Source organism: Peromyscus maniculatus, chromosome 4 (genome assembly GCF_049852395.1).
Source record: "Peromyscus maniculatus bairdii isolate BWxNUB_F1_BW_parent chromosome 4, HU_Pman_BW_mat_3.1, whole genome shotgun sequence".
NCBI classification, from domain to species: Eukaryota; Metazoa; Chordata; class Mammalia; order Rodentia; family Cricetidae; genus Peromyscus; species Peromyscus maniculatus.
In genome coordinates, this window is record NC_134855.1 from 157,504,558 (window position 1) to 157,521,924 (window position 17,367).

Here is a 17,367-nt window from a genome sequence, read left to right on the forward strand (position 1 = left end):
GGGAGGGAGCCCAGAAGTTTATCCAGTGTCATAGCTCTGTTGATTGAGGGACAGATGGTCCTCCAGAATTGATGTGCTTGGAATTCGCCAGCTGTGCAGGGCAGGTGGCACCACTGCCACAGGTGCTCGCCACAACACCTGACTGTTAGGGCACATCATGCCTGCTACCTCCAGTCTGACCCCAAGGAGCAAGCACCAGAAGGTGGAGCTGCCCAGGGCTCACGTTTGCTTAGTGGGGTCTCTTCTCAAGAGGTGTAACATCATGAGTTCCAACAAGTTCATAATGCTGTATGGCCACATGTTGCCAAAACCCACTGGAGAAACCATGTACAGGCTTCTTCAGCCCTGACCACCCCAGCCTGGCTTTGTCCCCAAGATTCTGCCCTTCCTTTCAGTCTGGCTGTTTTCATTTTGAACAGTGCATCTTTGAAAGTCACTGTGGGCGTGTGTGAGCTGGAGTTTGTTTCTTTCTGTTACTAAGCACTGGAGTGTCACCTTTTGTCCACTCACCAGCTGATAGATACTTAGGCTGCCTCAGATTGGGGGCAGTTGTGAAGAAAATCACTAGATATGTGTACACAGGTTTTTCTGTGGACATCTTTCTTTCTGCTTTGTTTGTTACAGTTTCACCTCCTGAGTTCAACTTTGGGTGCCATGCATGTGGTTTTTGAGACAGTGCCTCTCGGGGACCTGAAGTGCATGATTAGGCTAGACTAGCTAGCTGATCAGTGAGCTACGGGAATTCACCTGCCTCTGCCTCCTCGGCACTAGGACTGCGAGCACATGCTGTGCCTGGCTTTTTATGTGGGTGCTGGAGCTCAAACTCAGGGCCTTGTGGCAAGTACTTTAACAGTGGAGATACCTATCTAGACCTTCTTTTTTGAGGCCAGGTCTCGTGTAGCTTGAAACTACTACCCCCAGCTTCCTCCGGCCTGGGATTACAGGTGTGAGTCACTACACCTAGCCTATCAGCTTGCATTTCTCTTAGATAAATGCCTAAGAAATACTAGCTGGGTTACATGGAAATAGTACACTTCATTCAAACAAACAAACAAATGAAAATATTGTCACCTCATCAGAAATGGACCACAGATGACATGAAACTAGGAAGTGCTCAGCACTGTCATTGAGCATTAGGGAATTGCAGCCTAGAACAAGGAAGCACCATGTCCTCTGTTGACACATGGTAAAGATGGACACGGAGCACTGGCAGGGACTTAGAAAACTAGACACACCTTTTATCCCAGCACTCGGGAGGCAGAGGTAGCCGATCTCTTGAGTTTGAGGCCAGCCTGGGCTACAGAGCAAGTTTCCAGAGAGCCAGAGCTGCTGCACAGAGAAACCCAGTCTTCGAAGGGAAAGAAAGACTGAACGTGCTGTGCTAGTGGTGCTGCACATCCGTCACCCCAGCTTGGAGGGGAAGGCAGGAAGGTCTTGGGTTCAAGGCCAGTCTAATGACACATTGAGACCCTGCCTCAAAAAACAAAAACAAAACCCAACTAAATAACACCCTACTGCAACAACCCAGCAACCAGACTTTTGTATTTACCTAACAGAGAGCATTGTGTCCATACGAGCTTGCACACAGATGTTTACAGTAGCTGTAATCATAATGACAGGTACTTGGAAGAAACCATGAACTCCTTCAGCAAGCAAGCAGAGGTACATCCAGGCCATCGAATGTTAGTGTTAGAAAGGAGACCTCAAGCCCTAAAATGACATGGGGAGGACCAGTGAGATGACTCAGTGGGTAAAGGCACATGCACCCTGACCTAGTGACCCGAGTTCCATACCCAGGATTCACATAGTGGAAGAAGAGACCAACTCCTGAACGTCTGAAAGTTGCTCCCTGACCTCCACACACAGGTCTTGGCACAGTCACACCATTGAAAGGCTGGGTGGCTGGAGGATCGGCTCAGTAGACAAAGATTTGGTTCCCAGCACCTTCATAGCAGCTCACAAGAACCGATAACTGTAGTTCAGAGGATCAGACACCTTCTCTGTTCACTGTAGGCACCAGACTCAAACATGGTGCACCTACACACATCAGGCAAAGCTCCATACACATTAAAAAAATCTTTTTTTTTTTTTTAAGTCAGAAAAAATGCCAGGCAGTGGTGGCACACGCCTGTAATCCCAGCACTCGGGAGGCAGAGGCAGGCAGATCTCTGTGAGTTCAAGGCCAGCCTGGACTACAGAGCAAAGCAAGTTCCAGGACAGCCAGGGCTACACAGAGAAACCCTATCTTGAAAAAAACCAAAAGAAAAAAAATCATTAAAAAAAAAAAAACTTAGGGAAACTTAATTGTCGTTATTGAGAGAAGTTCCTTTAAAAGGCCACAGTGTGCTATCACAACAGGATGCTTTGGGAAAGCAGGAGAGGAGGGTTTGGGGTGCAGGTGAACTGTGAGTTCTGGTGCTGTTACAGTGTGTGTGTGTCAGGATTAAATGGGAACATGCCAGGCACAGTAGAATACCTATAACCCCAGAAACATCCAGGAAGCTTACAAAGGAAGAGGAAGATTGTGGAGACGTATACATGGACTATACAATGTTGGTATGGTTTAACTGTACCCATGTGATGGCATTACAAGGCAGGCCCTGTAAGAGGTGAGGAGGCCATGAGGGTGCTTCCCTCATGCATGGGACTAAGCCCTTATGAAAAGAGGTGTCCAGCCATAGTCCTGTAGCCTGCCCTGGCATCTTTTACTATGTGAAAACACAACATTTGTTCCCACTGAGACACAGCCCTACTAGACACCGAAACTGCTCTGCTCTGACCTTGGTTTTCTGCTGGGAAACCAAACAGTGTTTATTTAGAGGTGCACAGCATCACCTGCTGAGTCCCTGTGTGCACTTCTAAGATTTGAGTTGTAGGGAAAAGTTTACTGGTTACAACAGACCTGCCTCTGGAAGGTGCAGCCTGGGAGGCAGGGGTGTAGGGGGCAGGGTAGTGTGAACTGTCTGTACTTTCTGCTCAGTTCTCTTATGAACCTAAAATTATTCTGAAGAATTAAGTCTATTAATAAAACAAATGGAAAAAAGTCACACCTGCCAAAGTCAGCTCCCAGTGGCTCTGCCATTTTGTATTCCTAGTACTAAAGACCCCCAGCCCTTGGCCCTCACCTGTTCTCAAAGGTGAGTTTTCATCGATATTTCTTTGCAAGTATGGACATGGACATCCTTTCAGATGCCTTTGCCTCTGGAAAAACTCTCCCTCCCCAGGCAACGCTAGCCAGCCATGCCTGTGCCTTTGCTGCACTTCAGGGCTGTGAGCCCCACTCCCTCTCCCACTAGAGGCTCACAGGGCGTCTGGGCCGTTTTGGACAGTGGGGCTTTTGTTGTTGTTGTTTAAAAATGCTGGGGATCACTCAGCCACTGGGCCACATCCCCAGCTCAGGGCTTGTTCTTTTTCCGCAGGACTGCTAGAGCTGTCTTCCCTTGTGGAAGCTGAAGACTACACAGAAACCATCCCTGATGTAGTCCACACAGGTCAGGCCAAGGTGGCCACTGCAGCCTACCCGGTGTTTCTCCCAGTGTCCTCTTGGACTTTTACATGGATTCTATTACAGGTTTGCATGTTCCAGGGGCCATAGTTGTGAGCTGCAGTGGCTGTGGGGACCAGCATCTTTGCAGGCTACCTGCATGCCTTCTCACCAACAGTCTCCACAGTAGCTGGGAAAATGTGCTTCCCACTGCAGAATGCTTATGTGTGGAAAGCATGGCAGATGCCATTCCAAGTGTGTCTGTGCAGAACTGCATTCTTTCTGAGCCAACCCAAGGCTCCTGGCTCATGAGAAAAGATACTGGATCCAATGTCCTCAGCATTCATGACCTGGGAGAAGCCCAAATCTCCTGGTTTTGAAAATGCGGGTTCCTTGTGACCTCCAGTGGCAGCTTTGACGTATGGATTTGAATTAGTGACACTGATTTGCTGCCACTTGCCTGGAAGCCAGGTTAGATCTTCTGTTTCCCTTTTCCTGTCTCATGGCCCACTGGGCTGTAGTGTCAGCAAAGCTGTGTTTACCTCACTCCACCATTTTGGCCACTGGAAACTTAGATTCTTAGAAATGATGAGATCTGCCTCAAGGTGTATGGTGGCACAGCACCACACAAAAGACTTATCAGCTCCAAGTAAGTTTTGTTCATGTGGGCTTTAAACAGCACTGGCTGCTCTTCCAGAGGACCCAGTAAGGTTCCCAGCACTCACGGAGTGGCTCACAACTGTTTGGAACTCTAGTTCTTGAGGCACAGGCACCTGGCATGGAAGTGGTTTACACATACATGTGGGCAAAACACCCATATACATAAGATAACTACGAAATAGAGCCGGAAATGTGACGGGGAGGGGGGGAAGGGGGGGTGATGAGGCACTGCCAGGAACACACAGGCCCTGGAGGAGGGCATCAGAGCCCATGGAACTGGAGTTACAGACAGCTGTGAGTGCTAGAAATCGAACCCAGGCCTCTGGAAGAGTAGCCAGTGCTTTAAACCACAGAACCATTTCTCCAGCCCTGATTAAATCTTTTAAGTTGATCTTGAACACTTGGAAGTTTTCCTGCCTCAGCCTTTTGAGGACTGGGGTTACAGGCATGAGCTGCCACACCTGGTTAAATTGTAGCATTTTTTTGGTAGTAAAAAGGTAGAAACTGGGCCAGTGAGATGATCAACAGGTAAAACTTCGCTAGGCAAGCCTGACAACCCAAGTTTGCTCACAGGAACCTCGGGTGGAAAGTTGTGCTTAGACCTCCACAGGATGGATTCCAACAGAAAGATGGCAGATGCAAAGGGGTTGAACTTAATGCATCAGAATGCCTGACAGGAATTAAAATGAGTGAACCACTATGGCAGCATAAATGTACCTTAAAGGCAGGTCTCCCTCTGGCTCAGGCTGGCCTGGAACACATTTGTGCCAGCGTCCAACAAGTATCGTTAAGTGAGAAAAGTACTTGTCACCTTTCTTTCAGAAAAAGCTAAAGACCCCACACGTTCCACACATACACTTATGTAAATTGTGAAGTATGCTGTGGGAAGCCAGAGACTCAGGGATGGAGGATAGGCCTGGGGGCTACCAAGTAGGAACTACTGCTCACTTCCTCAAAACTGTCAAAGATGAAGCAAACTGGAGTGTGAGAGAACAACGTGAGGACTCTTGGGCTTTCCGTTTTACAGGCACCTCTGCCCTCAGGGAAGGCAGCCGCACTCCATCGGCTGGCCACATGCAGCCCCTGGACCCCTTACTCAGGACCAGGGACCCTGGGGCTGTGGGAACTCCGCTCTTGCCGCGATGAGCAACCCCACGCTGCCCTCCCTCCGCCCCTGCCCCGAGCAGCCTCCTGTACTTTGCAGAGAGGTATGTCAGATTATCACCAAGTGACATGACGCTGACATCTTCCTTGCTCGGGTGCCATGAGACTGCCTCCTACCTTTTCAACCACGTGACTATTTCATGTCTCAGGCCCTGACATCTCAGAGCTCACCCAATGATGCCAGTCAGGCAGGCTGTCTCCCCGCGGGTGTGCAGAGCTGGCTCCATGCAGAACCGAGTGGGTAACCGCTGCGGACGCCCGGCCCTGGGTGCACGTCAGCCGGCCCCGCGGGCCCGTCGCTGCACCGTCCGGCGCCCACCACCGGGCCCGGACTCGACCCGCAGCGCCGCCCCGCGGGGGCCCTGCTGCGTGTCCGCCGAGGCCGACCCGCCGTTCCCGGCGCTGCCGCCAGGGGCCGCCGCCGCTCCCCTATGACACAGCAACAATAGAGGCCGCTCTGGCCCGCGTTTCCGCCGGAAACAGGCCGCCGGCGCGGAGGCGGGCCGGACGCGATGGACGGCGGCGGGGGCCAATCGGAGCTGGGCCAAGGCCGGACGCGCGGCTGACGGAACTCAATCGGCGGCGGGGCGGGCCGAGCGCGGGCTTCCGGCGAGGCCCGGCAGGCGCCGAGAAGGAAGAGCGAGCCCGGACGGCGCCCCTGAGGCCGAGTGTGAGCACAGCCAGGTAGGGGCCCGGTGGCGGCAGGTAGGAGCGCGCGGGGCCGGGCTCGGCCGGGCGGCGGGAGGGCGGGACGCGGCAGGAGCGCGGAGCCGAGGCAGTCGGGGCCGGCCGCCGGTGCCCCAGACGCGCCGGGCCGTAGGCGGCGAGGCTCCGCGCGGGCAGCAGTGACGTCGCGAGAGCGGGGAGCCCGCGGGGCTGCGCTCGGCCCCGCACACGCCGCCCGGCCTTGCACAGCCCGGCGCGCTCCCTCTCCCGGGCCGCCGCGGGGCCGAGCTGCGTTTGGGTGGGACATTGCGCACGCGACGCCGCACGACGGGCCTCGCTCTGCTTTTTCAGGATGACGACTTCAGGCGCCCTGTTCCCAAGCTTGGTGCCCGGTTCTCGGGGATCCTCTACCAAGTATCTGGTGGAGTTCCGGGCAGGAAAAATGTCATTAAAAGGAACTACGGTCACCCCAGACAAACGGAAAGGGCTCGTGTACATTCAGCAGACGGACGACTCCCTCATTCACTTCTGTTGGAAAGACAGGACCTCTGGGACCGTGGAGGATGTGAGTCCTGTAGCCAGACCAGGCCGGCGGAGGCTCTGGGCGAGAGCTGGCAGCGTGGGGGCCGCTGGCCTCGCCTGCAGTAGATCGGTGTAGGGGTTGTCTGGTCCCAAGGTTGGCAGACTGCTTCAGTCACTGTGAAGCCATGCATCCCATGGTGACCGTGGTTCTTAAGATTTTAGCGGGGACGGCTTGCTGACATGTTGACAAAGTCAGCTGGTGATACCGCCCTCAGTATCTTAAACTTCCGTGTTGTGGAGGAGTGTACAGATCCGACCTTCGCCACAGCCACAGTAGTTTGAGCTGGTGAAGAGGCCACGTCCCCTGAGGCTCTTTGTCTCTCAGACTACATTGTTCTTTGTTACACCTGATTGACCTTTTGCATTTTGGGGTACAGTTCCAGAATGTTTGTTCAAAGTCCTCGGGTCCTCGGAGGACACCTTCTCTACCCCACCACCCTGGGTCCTCCCTCTTCCACCTCTCCTCACTGGGGTCTGAGCCTTCTGGGTTCCACCCTGTTAGACCTGGGTCCGGGGAACGGAAACCTTGGTGGTATGTGTGGCTCACTGTCCTCCTTGTGTCTCCAGGACTTGATTATCTTTCCCGATGACTGTGAGTTCAAGCGGGTGCCTCAGTGCCCCAGCGGGAGGGTCTACGTGCTCAAGTTCAAGGCAGGGTCCAAGAGGCTCTTCTTTTGGATGCAGGTATGCAGGAGAATGGTCCACTCTGTTTCCACCTGGAGGGCCTGGGGGAGCTGAGTTCCCACCTATGTGAGGGGCTCATGGTTAGCACCAGAGCCCTGCGCATGGAGTCACCTGCAGGCACACAGCTCCAGGTCCCTGGCCCTGGCTCCTAGAGGTGACACTGTGTTCTCTCGGCAGTTGAATGTCCCTCTCAGGCTCTCCTGTGCTGTGTCTTTGGAGACCTTGCAGTGACGCCCTCACCCGCATCTGCAGCGCCCCTCAGTCTGCCCTGCTGGAGGCCATTGACCTGTCTGTTTCTCAGGCTGTTAGTGCGGTGTTGCGGTGGTGTGGAGCATGGGCTCTCTCTTGGGTTTGTGGGCACAGTCTAGGGTCGGCAGCTAACACTGGGGTGTGTTCAGGCTGGTGTACACCTTTTCAGATGACAGTCACTGCCACTGTCATCCAGTCTAAAGGGGCAGCAGCTGTTGGTCTGCACAGTACCAGGAGGGCGAAGTTTCCTCTCAGCCTGAGTTCTGGTCACCTGAGCCCAAGGATCCAGAACGTCTTTAGGTGGAAACTCAGAGAGTGGTTGCTTACTGCAGAACGTTCTCTACGGTTCTGAACATTGTTAATGAACCCATCACTGTTAACTCTTCCTAATTTCACTCTTGTAATGCCGTTCTTGGCCCTTTTGCCACGGGCACAGGGGCCACACAGTACTCTATCCCAAAGTTTTGGGGGCAGCCATCCCTCAGCAGTGTTGAGATGGGGGTTAGTTTGTTACCTCTGAAGACACTCGAGGCTTCTTGTGGTGGTGACTGGCTTGGGGCCCTACTCGCTGCTGCCATTACTGTCTCTCTTAAGAGCCTAGACTGGTTTCTGTCTCTGTTGCTGTGACATTTGCAGGTTACTGTGTGGGCTGAATCAGGATGGCTACTGGGTACTGGGAAGCCAACAGGCATGAGCCAGCTCCTTGTGCAAGCTGCTCAACCTTGGCTCTTTGCTTATCTCCTCTGGCAGGAGCCCAAGACTGACCAAGATGAGGAGCATTGCCGGAAAGTCAACGAGTGTCTGAACAACCCCCCCATGCCTGGAGCACTGGGAGCAAGTGGGAGTGGTGGCCATGAGCTCTCAGCACTGGGCGGTAATGATCACCTAGACCTGTGTGGGGCAGTGGTCTTCAGTGAACTGGGAGATTGGTTGTAAGAATTTGGTTCTGGTTCTTTCTCTACTCCCATCTTTACTGCACAGAATTCACCTGGTCCCTGCTGCCTCCTTCCAGAACTATTCCCTGAGCCGCTCAGGGCTGGGGCCAAGGCCAGGCTTATGCCATAGTCAGCGATGTGTAGTGACCATAGGTCCTGGCCATGGCCACTGCAGGCCCATGTCTGATCCTTGTGTTCTCCAGGTGAGGGTGGCCTGCAGAGCCTGTTGGGGAACATGAGTCATAGCCAGCTCATGCAGCTCATCGGACCAGCCGGCCTCGGAGGACTGGGTAACACCTCACTATCCCTGGCTTTCCAGTAAGGGGCTTTGTAGTGTTTGCTTGCAGACACAGGGTTTCCTCCCAGCTCCCTTTACTGGGGTCTCAGCCGTGTCTGTGTACATGTGTCCTTGTACCACTCCTTTTTTGGAATGCTCGTCTGCTGGGTACAAGCTGGGTGGGAGGGAGGGGCCTGGTCTAATATCCGTGTGCATGTGTAGTTCACCTGGGGCAGAGCCAAGGGCCATCCCGTTGGGTACAGCGCATGTCCTGGACACCTAGAGGGCACTGTTCTGGCCCGGTCGTGGCTGTTTCTCGAGCATGATTGGGTGGAGTGGAAAGGACTGGCTCAGTGGACAGCTTTAGAATTCAGCCGACTAGAGTGGTCACTTCATCCTCCTGTGGCCTGCCTTGTTAGAACCCTCCCTGCTCATCCCTTTGGGATGTGTGGCTTCTTGCGTCAGAAGACAGGGGTTAGTGCCTTCTCGGGTGGGCTGGGTGTCTAGCCCACATCTGTGCTGCTTTAGGTGGACTTGGAGCCCTCACCGGACCAGGCCTGGCCAGCTTGCTGGGGAGCAGTGGGCCTCCGGCAAGCAGCTCTTCATCCAGGTGAGCCCGGGCCTCCAGTGCCTGGTGTGGGTACCAGGCCCCACCACCCACCATTGCATGCTCTTTTCTGGAGACCTCACTTAATAGGTAGAGTGGAGGGTCCCCATTACACCTGAGCTTGCTACCAGGGGAAGTCGGCTCCAGACCTGTGGATTAGCCCTGAAACAGCGGGCCTAGCTGTTCCAGCCCTTGCTCACTTTCCCCAGCTCCCGGAGCCAGTCGGCAGCCGTCACCCCATCCTCCACCACCTCTTCCGCTCGCGCCACCCCAGCCCCTTCTGCCCCAGCAGCTGCCTCGACCACCAGCCCAAGTCCCGCACCCAGCTCAGGTAATGGAACCAGCACAGCAGCCAGCCCGACCCAACCCATCCAGCTGAGCGACCTCCAGAGCATTCTGGCCACTATGAATGTGCCGGCAGGGCCAGGAGGCAGCCAGCAAGGTAAAGAGCTGCAGGTACCCATGGGGTGACGGTCTGCTGCCCATGTACTCAGTGGCTCTTGAAGATGTGGAGCCCGGGCGTGTCCATGGTGTCAAGCCACACTTGCCCATCCTTCCGATGCCTGGGCTGGGATTGGGCCACTGATGGCCACCATGCTTGTACCCTAGTGGATCTGGCCAGTGTGCTGACACCAGAGATCATGGCTCCCATCCTCGCGAATGCAGACGTTCAGGAGCGCTTATTGCCCTACCTGCCCTCTGGGGAGTCTCTGCCCCAGACGGCAGATGAGATCCAGAACACATTGACCTCGCCCCAGTTCCAGCAGGTGTGTATTGCGTGGCACTCTCTGCACCTGTAACTCTAGCATGGTGGGCCTGGTGCCACAGGCTCAGCTCTGCATGAACGCTCTTTGTTGCAGGCCCTGGGCATGTTCAGTGCAGCCTTGGCCTCGGGACAGCTCGGCCCCCTCATGTGCCAGTTTGGCCTTCCTGCAGAGGCTGTGGAGGCCGCCAACAAAGGTGGTGAGTACTGATCCTCAATCTTGGCCAGAACCAGCCTTTTGTTTTGTGGAGTGCTGGAGGCTGTCTACTCGGGTAGTAGCCCTGATGTGGCCATTTCAGATGTGGAAGCATTTGCCAAAGCCATGCAGAATAATGCCAAATCGGAGCCGAAGGAGGGCGACGCAAAAGACAAGAAAGACGAAGAGGAGGATATGAGTCTAGATTAAATTATTCGCTGTCCTTCCCCGATTTGGAATTCATAGTTGTGTGATTCCGTAGTGGCGATTGTGATTCGTTGTACCCTCTCCTGCCCCACCTCACTAATAAAGTCCTCTCTTGTACCTGCCAACTCTGATCTTGGCCTTGTGTTACTGTAGCTCCACTCCCCTGAGAGCTTAGCTGGTGAGGAGAGGGTGGTGGGGCCAGCTGTCACACTGGGTTCTGTACCCCACTGTCAGGCCTGTACATGGCCCAGCCATTGCTGTTTGAATCACCACCACACTCAAGTGAAACAAGTTGCTTTTAATTCCAAAGGAGCCAGTGGTTTTACAGATCTCAGTTACGAGGAACAAAGTATAAATATAAATGTGTCTGTTCTGCAGTGTCCTTTTATCTAAAAAGACAGCTTAAACTAGAAAATCTAGGCAAATACCAGTGTCTGGGAACCCTCAATGCTGGAGTAAGGGCAGGGCTCCGGGACTGGCCTGCCCCTGGGTCAGTGCTGCAGAGTGAGCTGGGGCTGGGGCTGGAGTTCCAGCAGGGCAGCCACTTGTCCCCACTGCCCCCTGGACTTGTGCAGAAGCAGTCACAGTGACAGGGGCCCCGTTGACCACCAGCTTCCTCATGCATCCTCGGTAGGCAGGGCGCTCTGGCTGAGCAGTTGTTGCCTCTGGAAATACAAAGGGACCAGAGAAGAGGATTGGTAGAGGAAGGTCATCTGTCCCTGCATTAGCCCATCAGCCTGGTCTCTGCTGCCCCTTTGGAGGGTGAGAGGATCCCAGTCCACGGGCAGTCCACACTTACTGGGCAGGCCCCCAAGGTGTAAAGGTGCTGGAGTATCAGCCAAGGTCGCGGGCAAAGGGCCTGTGGTGTGGTTGCTCCGTGTGTCTACCTCCAGCCGGAGCGTGTTCCTGCCCTTGACCACTGTGGAGCAGATTCGTGTTTCCTAGCTGGCCAACCTGCAGCCCCCCCCACACACACACACAAACTACCCTGCTCTACAGAAGAGGGGAAGGGCCCCTCACCTGCTATCCGGTGCCACTGTCCATCACAGAACGCGGGGTAGGTCACCCATGTGGAGAACTCTCCTGCCCCATCATTCGCCCGCAGCAGGACCTGGGGCCAAGGAAAGTTAGGCTCTGTCCCCCAGAGGCCACAGTGGGGAAGAAATCACTCACCCAGCACCGTAGCCCTGCTCACCTGATCTGTCAACACTTGGAGCTGCACATAGTGGGTGGCCTGGGCCTGGCCCAGGTGGAAGATGAGGCCAGCAGCTGCCAAGGGCCGTACTTCTAGCTCCAGGGTCACATAGGGCAGCTTGGCCTTGGAGGGCTCTGTGGGGAGGGGCCGTGATGGGGGAGGTCCAGGCCCTTGCTTAGAGCCCCTACACCCACAGCCTCCCTTGCCTCACACACCTAAGGTGACAATTCCCTCGCTGCCTGGAAAGAACAGGCCATCCTCCAGGGGGCCTGAGACACAGGGTGTGACCCCCACCGTTCGCGTTGGAATCCTCAGGGGCCGCTTATCCAGCCGCAGATTCTTCACACAGCCACTGAACCCCACAGACACCTGCAGGAACAAGATAGTTGGTGTCAGGCTGGGCCTGCTGGGGTGGACATCCAGGCCCTGTCCAGGCCAGGCCAGGCATGGGGGCAGTATGGTTCTCACAGGGAGCGTGGAGCTGTGATTGCTGGCAGGGAGACCTCCAACAACGAGGGTGTAAGGCTGTAGGCCCTGTGCCCTGTGGGCCCGATGGCGGTGTGCCTTCTGGCTCCAGGTCTGGCTGCCATCCACCACAAGCTGGATCTGCTGCATCCTCCAGTGCACAGACACCTGAGTGTGGGAAGGAACCTGGTCAGCAGTATCCCAGTACCCTGGGAAGAAAGCAGCCTCAGAGGGCATTCACTGTGCCCTGCCGCCCACACCCTTCCTCCTTAGCCTCTCACCCTGTGCCACTGGCCAGCCCGTGAGTGCTGGCGGCTCTGGACCTGGAGCTGGGGCCCGGGGCCTTCCGTCTGTGCCACAAAGTGTCCATGGCTCAGGAAGAGTACCAGTGAAGGACTGTGGCCTGACAGGGGGGCAGCCGAGAGCAAGAGGCCCTGGGAAGCAGCATGTGGGCGGACAAGCATCGATAGATGGAGCCTGGAAGCCAAGCATGGCATCAGCCTGGGCAGCACCTCCAACCCCACCCACGCCTGGCCTGGCCAACCTTACCTATTCCTGTGGGATGGGGAGACACCCACAAACTGCAGGTAACTGGGCAGGGGTCCCCCAAACTGGTATGTGTCCTGAATAGTCCCGAGGAGCCAGGGTGGTGTGCAGGCAAGGTCCTGGCTGGGTTGGCGACTGCGGCGGGAGACCTAGGGCACAGACCAGACCACAGTGCAGGGGCCAGTGTGTTGGCAGCCAGCCTCCCAGCTACTCCAGCCCTGCCCGCACACCACCTCCAATACCCCACCTTCTGAGCCATGGTCCTCGAGGTCTGGATGGGGTGGGCCGGTGTACAGCCCGTGCTCACATTGACACTGCCTATGTTCTGCTGTAGGTCAAACACACGCTGTGGCCCCCGAAGTCTGTGGGGGGAAGAGGCAGGTGAGTACCTGTTAGTAACTGGAGTAGGGAGTCGGCTGAGACCTAATCCCTACACCAATCAGCTCACCGCTGCACAAAAACATTGCTGATGCAGCCGCTGAAGTTGTGGGAGGTACCAGACGTAGGCAGGCCTCCCAGGAGGAGGGAGGGCTCCTCAGGTTGGAGTGTGGGGGCTGTTCTCTGGCGGAATTCTATCTCCTGTGGCTGGTCGTCCACCAACAGCTGTACCCTGAGGAGAAGACAGTGTTTCCCATGCTGGCACATTCTTCTTGAAGGGCCAGCTCACCCAGCCCCTCCTGCAGGGCACGCTGGCACTGTCTCCCTCCCTGCCCGAGGCAGGGCTTACTCTCTTGTGCCGTTGGTGTAGAAGGTAACATAGTGGGGGGCGCCGTCAGCAAAGACTCCTTGAGTCCCCACCACTGTCCCCATGAACTGGAGTGTCACATGGCCCTGCTCCAGGGACACCTGGTATGGCCCATCCTAGGGACAGGGAGGGGCAGGGTCAGCTGGCTAGGCCAATAGTCCAGACTCATCCCTTCCAAACCCCCACAGGCCCAGACGGTGGCTACAGCACGTGCAAGCTGTCATCAGCTCACCGGGGAGGCACGATAGTAGAGCAGACTGTTCTCCTGGGTGCCACGAAAGCCAAAGCCAGAGTAGACCTCGCCAGTGACGGGCATCACATTGGGAAGCGCCAGGGACAGGAAGCCATGGCCGTGGAAAGTCATGGCACGTTCCACCAGCAGGTCAGCGGTGCAGCCGAAGCTGATGCCCGTGGTGTTCAATCGTTTGAGGTCCACATACTTGCCCAGAGCCTTGATGCCTTTGATACAGCCGCGGATAGAGCCTCCCGAGGGGAAGAGCTGCTGTAGGCTGCAGGGCACCAGTCAGATCTTGAGTGGATGCCCTGTTGGCACTGGAACCCCACATGCCCCAGGACCCATGCTCACCTTGGGGGTAGCTGCTCAGGTGGCACCCCCCCCAGGTAGTAGGCATCAGCCATGTCCAGCATGTTGTCCTGCTCCACAGTGAACACAGTGACCCTCTCCACACGCACCAGCACGCGTTTGTGGCTGCCAGTCAGTAGAAGAAACACCTGGATCTGCAGGGAATGGGTAGCAGGCTTCAGGAACGCCAACTCCCTGCCGGCCCTCCTGCCCCCAGGCCCCTTGCCTTACCGCCTTGCTGGCTGCTGTCAAGGGCTGTGGGGGCTTCAGTGGGATGGCCTTCTTCAAGCCTGAGCCGAAGTCATAAAGGAGCACGAGGGTGCCTTCCTGCACCGCCAGGCACAGGAACTGGCTCTGCAAGAGCAGAGCGAGCGGGGTCAGCCCAGGGGCATCAGGAAGAGCCAGGATAGGGAGAAGGTGGGACATAGGGTCAGCCATGCCTCTTGCTTGAGGAAAAAGATGATCCCATTGTAGGACACAAGCCGCAGCTCCTGTTCAAAGCGCTTTGCGTTGGTGATCTGCTTCTCAAAGCTGATGCGGGCAAAGCCGCTGCCATCCAGGTAGGAGCCATCCGTGAGCCACGGGTCACCAGTGGCCTTGGAGCTGCACATTAGAGGCTTTAGGTCAGTGAGGGGGGTGGGGGATGAGTGGAGACACATGGTGCTGGGCCTTACCTACCGAGCACAAGGCTTATCCACTGCAGTGTCCAGCTTGAAAGTCTGCTCAAAATTGTAGAGACTGACCACCTCCTCGTTCAATGTGCCCATCTCAATGCAGCCCAGGTAGCCAGGGAATCGAAGGGGTTCAGGGGGCTGTGGGTAAAGTGCATGGTCAGGGCACCTTCCTACTTCCGAGAGACCAATGGACATTCAGACTGCAGAATGGACTAAAACTAGACAAGGACTTTCTCCCAGGTCAAGACAGGCAGGCAGGACTGCCAGCACACTCTAGGACTATCCTGAGGCTGAGCCAGGCTCACCGTGAAGTTGCTGGGGTACCCTCCCACATAGAAGACGAAGTCATCAGGCTGTAGGCTGAGTAGCCCCTTTATCCCAGGGGCCACTGTGTCCCCCTTGATCTCATGAACCGTTGGCTTCTCCACCGTGACAGACATGTGGCCAAACTGGAGGGTCCTAAGAGCAGAGGGGAGGGGTGAGAAATAGACTGGGGACTTTGATCCACAAGAGTCTAACCTCTTTCCAAGGTGTCTGTACCTGTCAATGCTGATGGCTGCAAACTGCTCCCCAATGTTCTCATCAATGCTGAGAGTTGTGGGGCCGGCCTCACCCAGCCTGTACACCCAGTGCACCTTCTGATTACGCAGAGACACTCCCATGTAGTCCCCAGTGGCCTGTGGCGGAGGCCAGAAGATGCAGTTAGGATGGGGACCAAGCAACACCCATTTCTAACTTGCAGTCCACTATGGCCCATCCCCACTCCTGCGTGGTTAGTACCTGGCGGCTGCCCATGTACAGAACAAACCGGTCCCCAGTGTTCTCGCCTGGCGCAGGTGCGGGCACCGGGCTCTGTAGGTAGAACTTGAGGGCAGTGTAGGCAGCGAGGTCAGCGAGGTCCCGTGGGACACGCAGTTGCACCCCTGAACGCCCATTGAACTTCATGGACACCTTGACCTGGAGTGTAGCACATGATAGGTTACTATCCAGCTTCCTGCGTCCCACTGTTCCCTCATACAGCCCTATGGTGAGAAGCTACCCACCTTGTTGGCGGCACCGCGGGCTTGGGCAATGAGCTTGCGCACACGACCAATGTTGGCAGACAAGGCCAGGCTGGCATTATGCACTCCACGGTTCTCCAGACGGCTTAGTTTGGCCAGCAGCTGTGGCAATGTCTTCTCCAGGCTGGACACTGCAGGAAAGGAGGGCTGGCAGCCTTGTCTCCCACAGCTTGGCCCCCGGGAGGACAAGGACCCACTGGCTCACCTGAACTGCTTGCATCACGCTCCCCCTGGCTCAGGTCCTGGCCTCGCAGGCTCCCCAACTGGCTTTGCCACCGCTCCACATTCTCCTGCATGCTCTGAAGCTGGGACTGAACGTGGGTGGCCGTGTCCCGGGCTTCGGCAGCCACAGCCTTGGCATGAGCGATCTTCTCACTGGTCTCACCTGCAGCAGATGAAGGCCATGCCCAGCAGGGGCCAACTTCATGTTCCTAGGCCCCACCTAGGATGGCCACCCTAGATGCCCGCCCACCCATGGATAGTATACGCTCCATACCCGCATTTCAACACATTCAAAATTCTACCCAGACACTTTCTTGATTCTGCAGTCCTCCCAACCAGGGACCATCATCAATTCCCAAGACTTGCCCAGCCTTTCAGATTTGTATCCAGGCATGCATGGGACATTTTGGTGGACACAGGGAAAGGAAACCTAGACAACTAGGTCAGACCATGCTGTTGTCAGTTCTGAACTCTCTTGGGAGAGGCAGCCAGATGAACCCCACTCTGGCCTCTATGGTCGATGATCAATTGGTCTTTTCTAGTCATACCCTTCTGAGCCAGTGGTTCTGCTGGACATCCTCCGGCACCTACCCACTGCTAGCCGCCTTGAGCTCTCACCCACGCCTTCGCCACTGTCCAGCACTTCTATGACCTGCTTATCTGTGCCAAGTGCCTGGGGCCGCTGTGTGGGTGACCTGTGCCTCAAGTCAGAGGCACAACCCCAGAGTGCACTTTAGCATGGGAGCCTCCTCAGACCCACTGACCACAACAGTGACTCACTGGCCAACAGTGTGAATGTGTCCACTTTCGCAAGGCATTATGGGGCACAAAGGAGCGATAGGCAAGAGCAGGGAAGCCACATACCTGTGTCCATGGCCAGCATGGCTTGTGCCTCCCGGATCTGGGCTGCCAGCTGGTCCTTCTTGGCCCGAACATCGTGCAGCTGGGTCCCTGCAGCCTGCAGGCGGCCCTGAGCTATGGAGGAGGAGGCAACCTCAGTGACAAGTTCTACCCAACCCTCCTGGCCCATAGATAGATGGAGAACAAAGACAGGGTCCCTGAACCTCATCCTTCTCTGGGTGTGGTGGCCCTTGGCATACCACTAAGACATGATCATCACCCCCTGCACCCCAGAGCAGAGCCATCTTGCAGAAGTCACATAGGGCAGGCATGTCCAGTGCCTATTGATTCTCACTCTGAACCACACTAGAACCATCCCAAAGCTGCATGGACGTGTTCCAGAGGTCAGTGTACTCACCAAGGCCCAGCCTCTCCCGGTGCCCGAGGATGGTCTCCTCCAGGGCACTGCTGTTGGCTGAGAGCTGATGGGCCCGGGCTGCTAGGCCGCGCTGCACCACCGTCTGCAGAAGATCAGGAGCCATTTTCACAGGGCTGTTCACAC

General features: G+C 56.0%; 3 protein-coding genes across 7 annotated transcripts in view; 1 reads left to right on the top strand and 2 right to left on the bottom strand.

The window, feature by feature from the left end:
• Positions 1-1,579: 1,579 nt before the first annotated feature.
• Positions 1,580-6,397, bottom strand: LOC121828971 (uncharacterized). 3 transcript variants are annotated; one of them, XR_006071732.2, is made up of 2 exons: positions 5,426-6,397; positions 1,580-1,710 (listed from the first exon to the last, which is right to left on the bottom strand). XR_006071732.2 is itself a non-coding variant. In XM_076571343.1 (2 exons), exon 1 carries the CDS (start codon positions 6,279-6,281, stop codon positions 5,493-5,495), a length of 789 nt encoding a protein of 262 aa, XP_076427458.1. In that variant the 5' UTR covers positions 6,282-6,397; the 3' UTR covers positions 1,580-1,710; positions 5,480-5,492. The 3 variants fall into 3 exon arrangements, 1 of the variants encoding a protein (XP_076427458.1); XM_076571343.1 differs by having other exon boundaries at positions 5,480-6,397; XR_013050996.1 differs by lacking the exon at positions 1,580-1,710 and adding an exon at positions 5,007-5,102.
• Positions 5,858-10,599, top strand: Adrm1 (ADRM1 26S proteasome ubiquitin receptor). Of its 3 annotated transcripts, none has more exons than XM_042276928.2 (10): positions 5,858-5,992; positions 6,326-6,539; positions 7,124-7,240; positions 8,240-8,363; positions 8,628-8,714; positions 9,230-9,311; positions 9,518-9,750; positions 9,918-10,075; positions 10,169-10,271; positions 10,371-10,599. In XM_042276928.2, exons 2-10 carry the CDS (start codon positions 6,327-6,329, stop codon positions 10,475-10,477), a joined length of 1,224 nt encoding a protein of 407 aa, XP_042132862.1. In that variant the 5' UTR covers positions 5,858-5,992; position 6,326; the 3' UTR covers positions 10,478-10,599. The 3 variants fall into 3 exon arrangements, with proteins under 3 accessions (XP_042132862.1, XP_042132864.1, XP_042132863.1); XM_042276930.2 differs by having other exon boundaries at positions 9,518-9,639; XM_042276929.2 differs by having other exon boundaries at positions 5,882-6,013.
• Positions 10,600-10,757: 158 nt separating this feature from the next.
• Lama5 (laminin subunit alpha 5) overlaps positions 10,758-17,367 on the bottom strand; it is a 46,411-nt gene continuing 39,801 nt past the window's right edge. The window contains exons 57-79 of the mRNA XM_076571336.1: positions 17,224-17,326; positions 16,830-16,940; positions 15,949-16,128; positions 15,726-15,874; positions 15,463-15,639; positions 15,223-15,359; positions 14,988-15,141; positions 14,687-14,820; positions 14,449-14,611; positions 14,240-14,362; positions 14,012-14,163; positions 13,658-13,934; positions 13,408-13,541; positions 13,129-13,290; positions 12,928-13,042; positions 12,684-12,829; positions 12,416-12,611; positions 12,138-12,302; positions 11,885-12,038; positions 11,670-11,803; positions 11,495-11,585; positions 11,274-11,393; positions 10,758-11,139 (exon numbers count right to left, since the gene is read on the bottom strand). Coding sequence (XP_076427451.1) covers positions 10,919-11,139; positions 11,274-11,393; positions 11,495-11,585; positions 11,670-11,803; positions 11,885-12,038; positions 12,138-12,302; positions 12,416-12,611; positions 12,684-12,829; positions 12,928-13,042; positions 13,129-13,290; positions 13,408-13,541; positions 13,658-13,934; positions 14,012-14,163; positions 14,240-14,362; positions 14,449-14,611; positions 14,687-14,820; positions 14,988-15,141; positions 15,223-15,359; positions 15,463-15,639; positions 15,726-15,874; positions 15,949-16,128; positions 16,830-16,940; positions 17,224-17,326 — 3,498 coding nt within the window. The 3' untranslated portion in view covers positions 10,758-10,918. The remainder of the gene's footprint in view (positions 11,140-11,273; positions 11,394-11,494; positions 11,586-11,669; positions 11,804-11,884; positions 12,039-12,137; positions 12,303-12,415; positions 12,612-12,683; positions 12,830-12,927; positions 13,043-13,128; positions 13,291-13,407; positions 13,542-13,657; positions 13,935-14,011; positions 14,164-14,239; positions 14,363-14,448; positions 14,612-14,686; positions 14,821-14,987; positions 15,142-15,222; positions 15,360-15,462; positions 15,640-15,725; positions 15,875-15,948; positions 16,129-16,829; positions 16,941-17,223; positions 17,327-17,367) is intronic.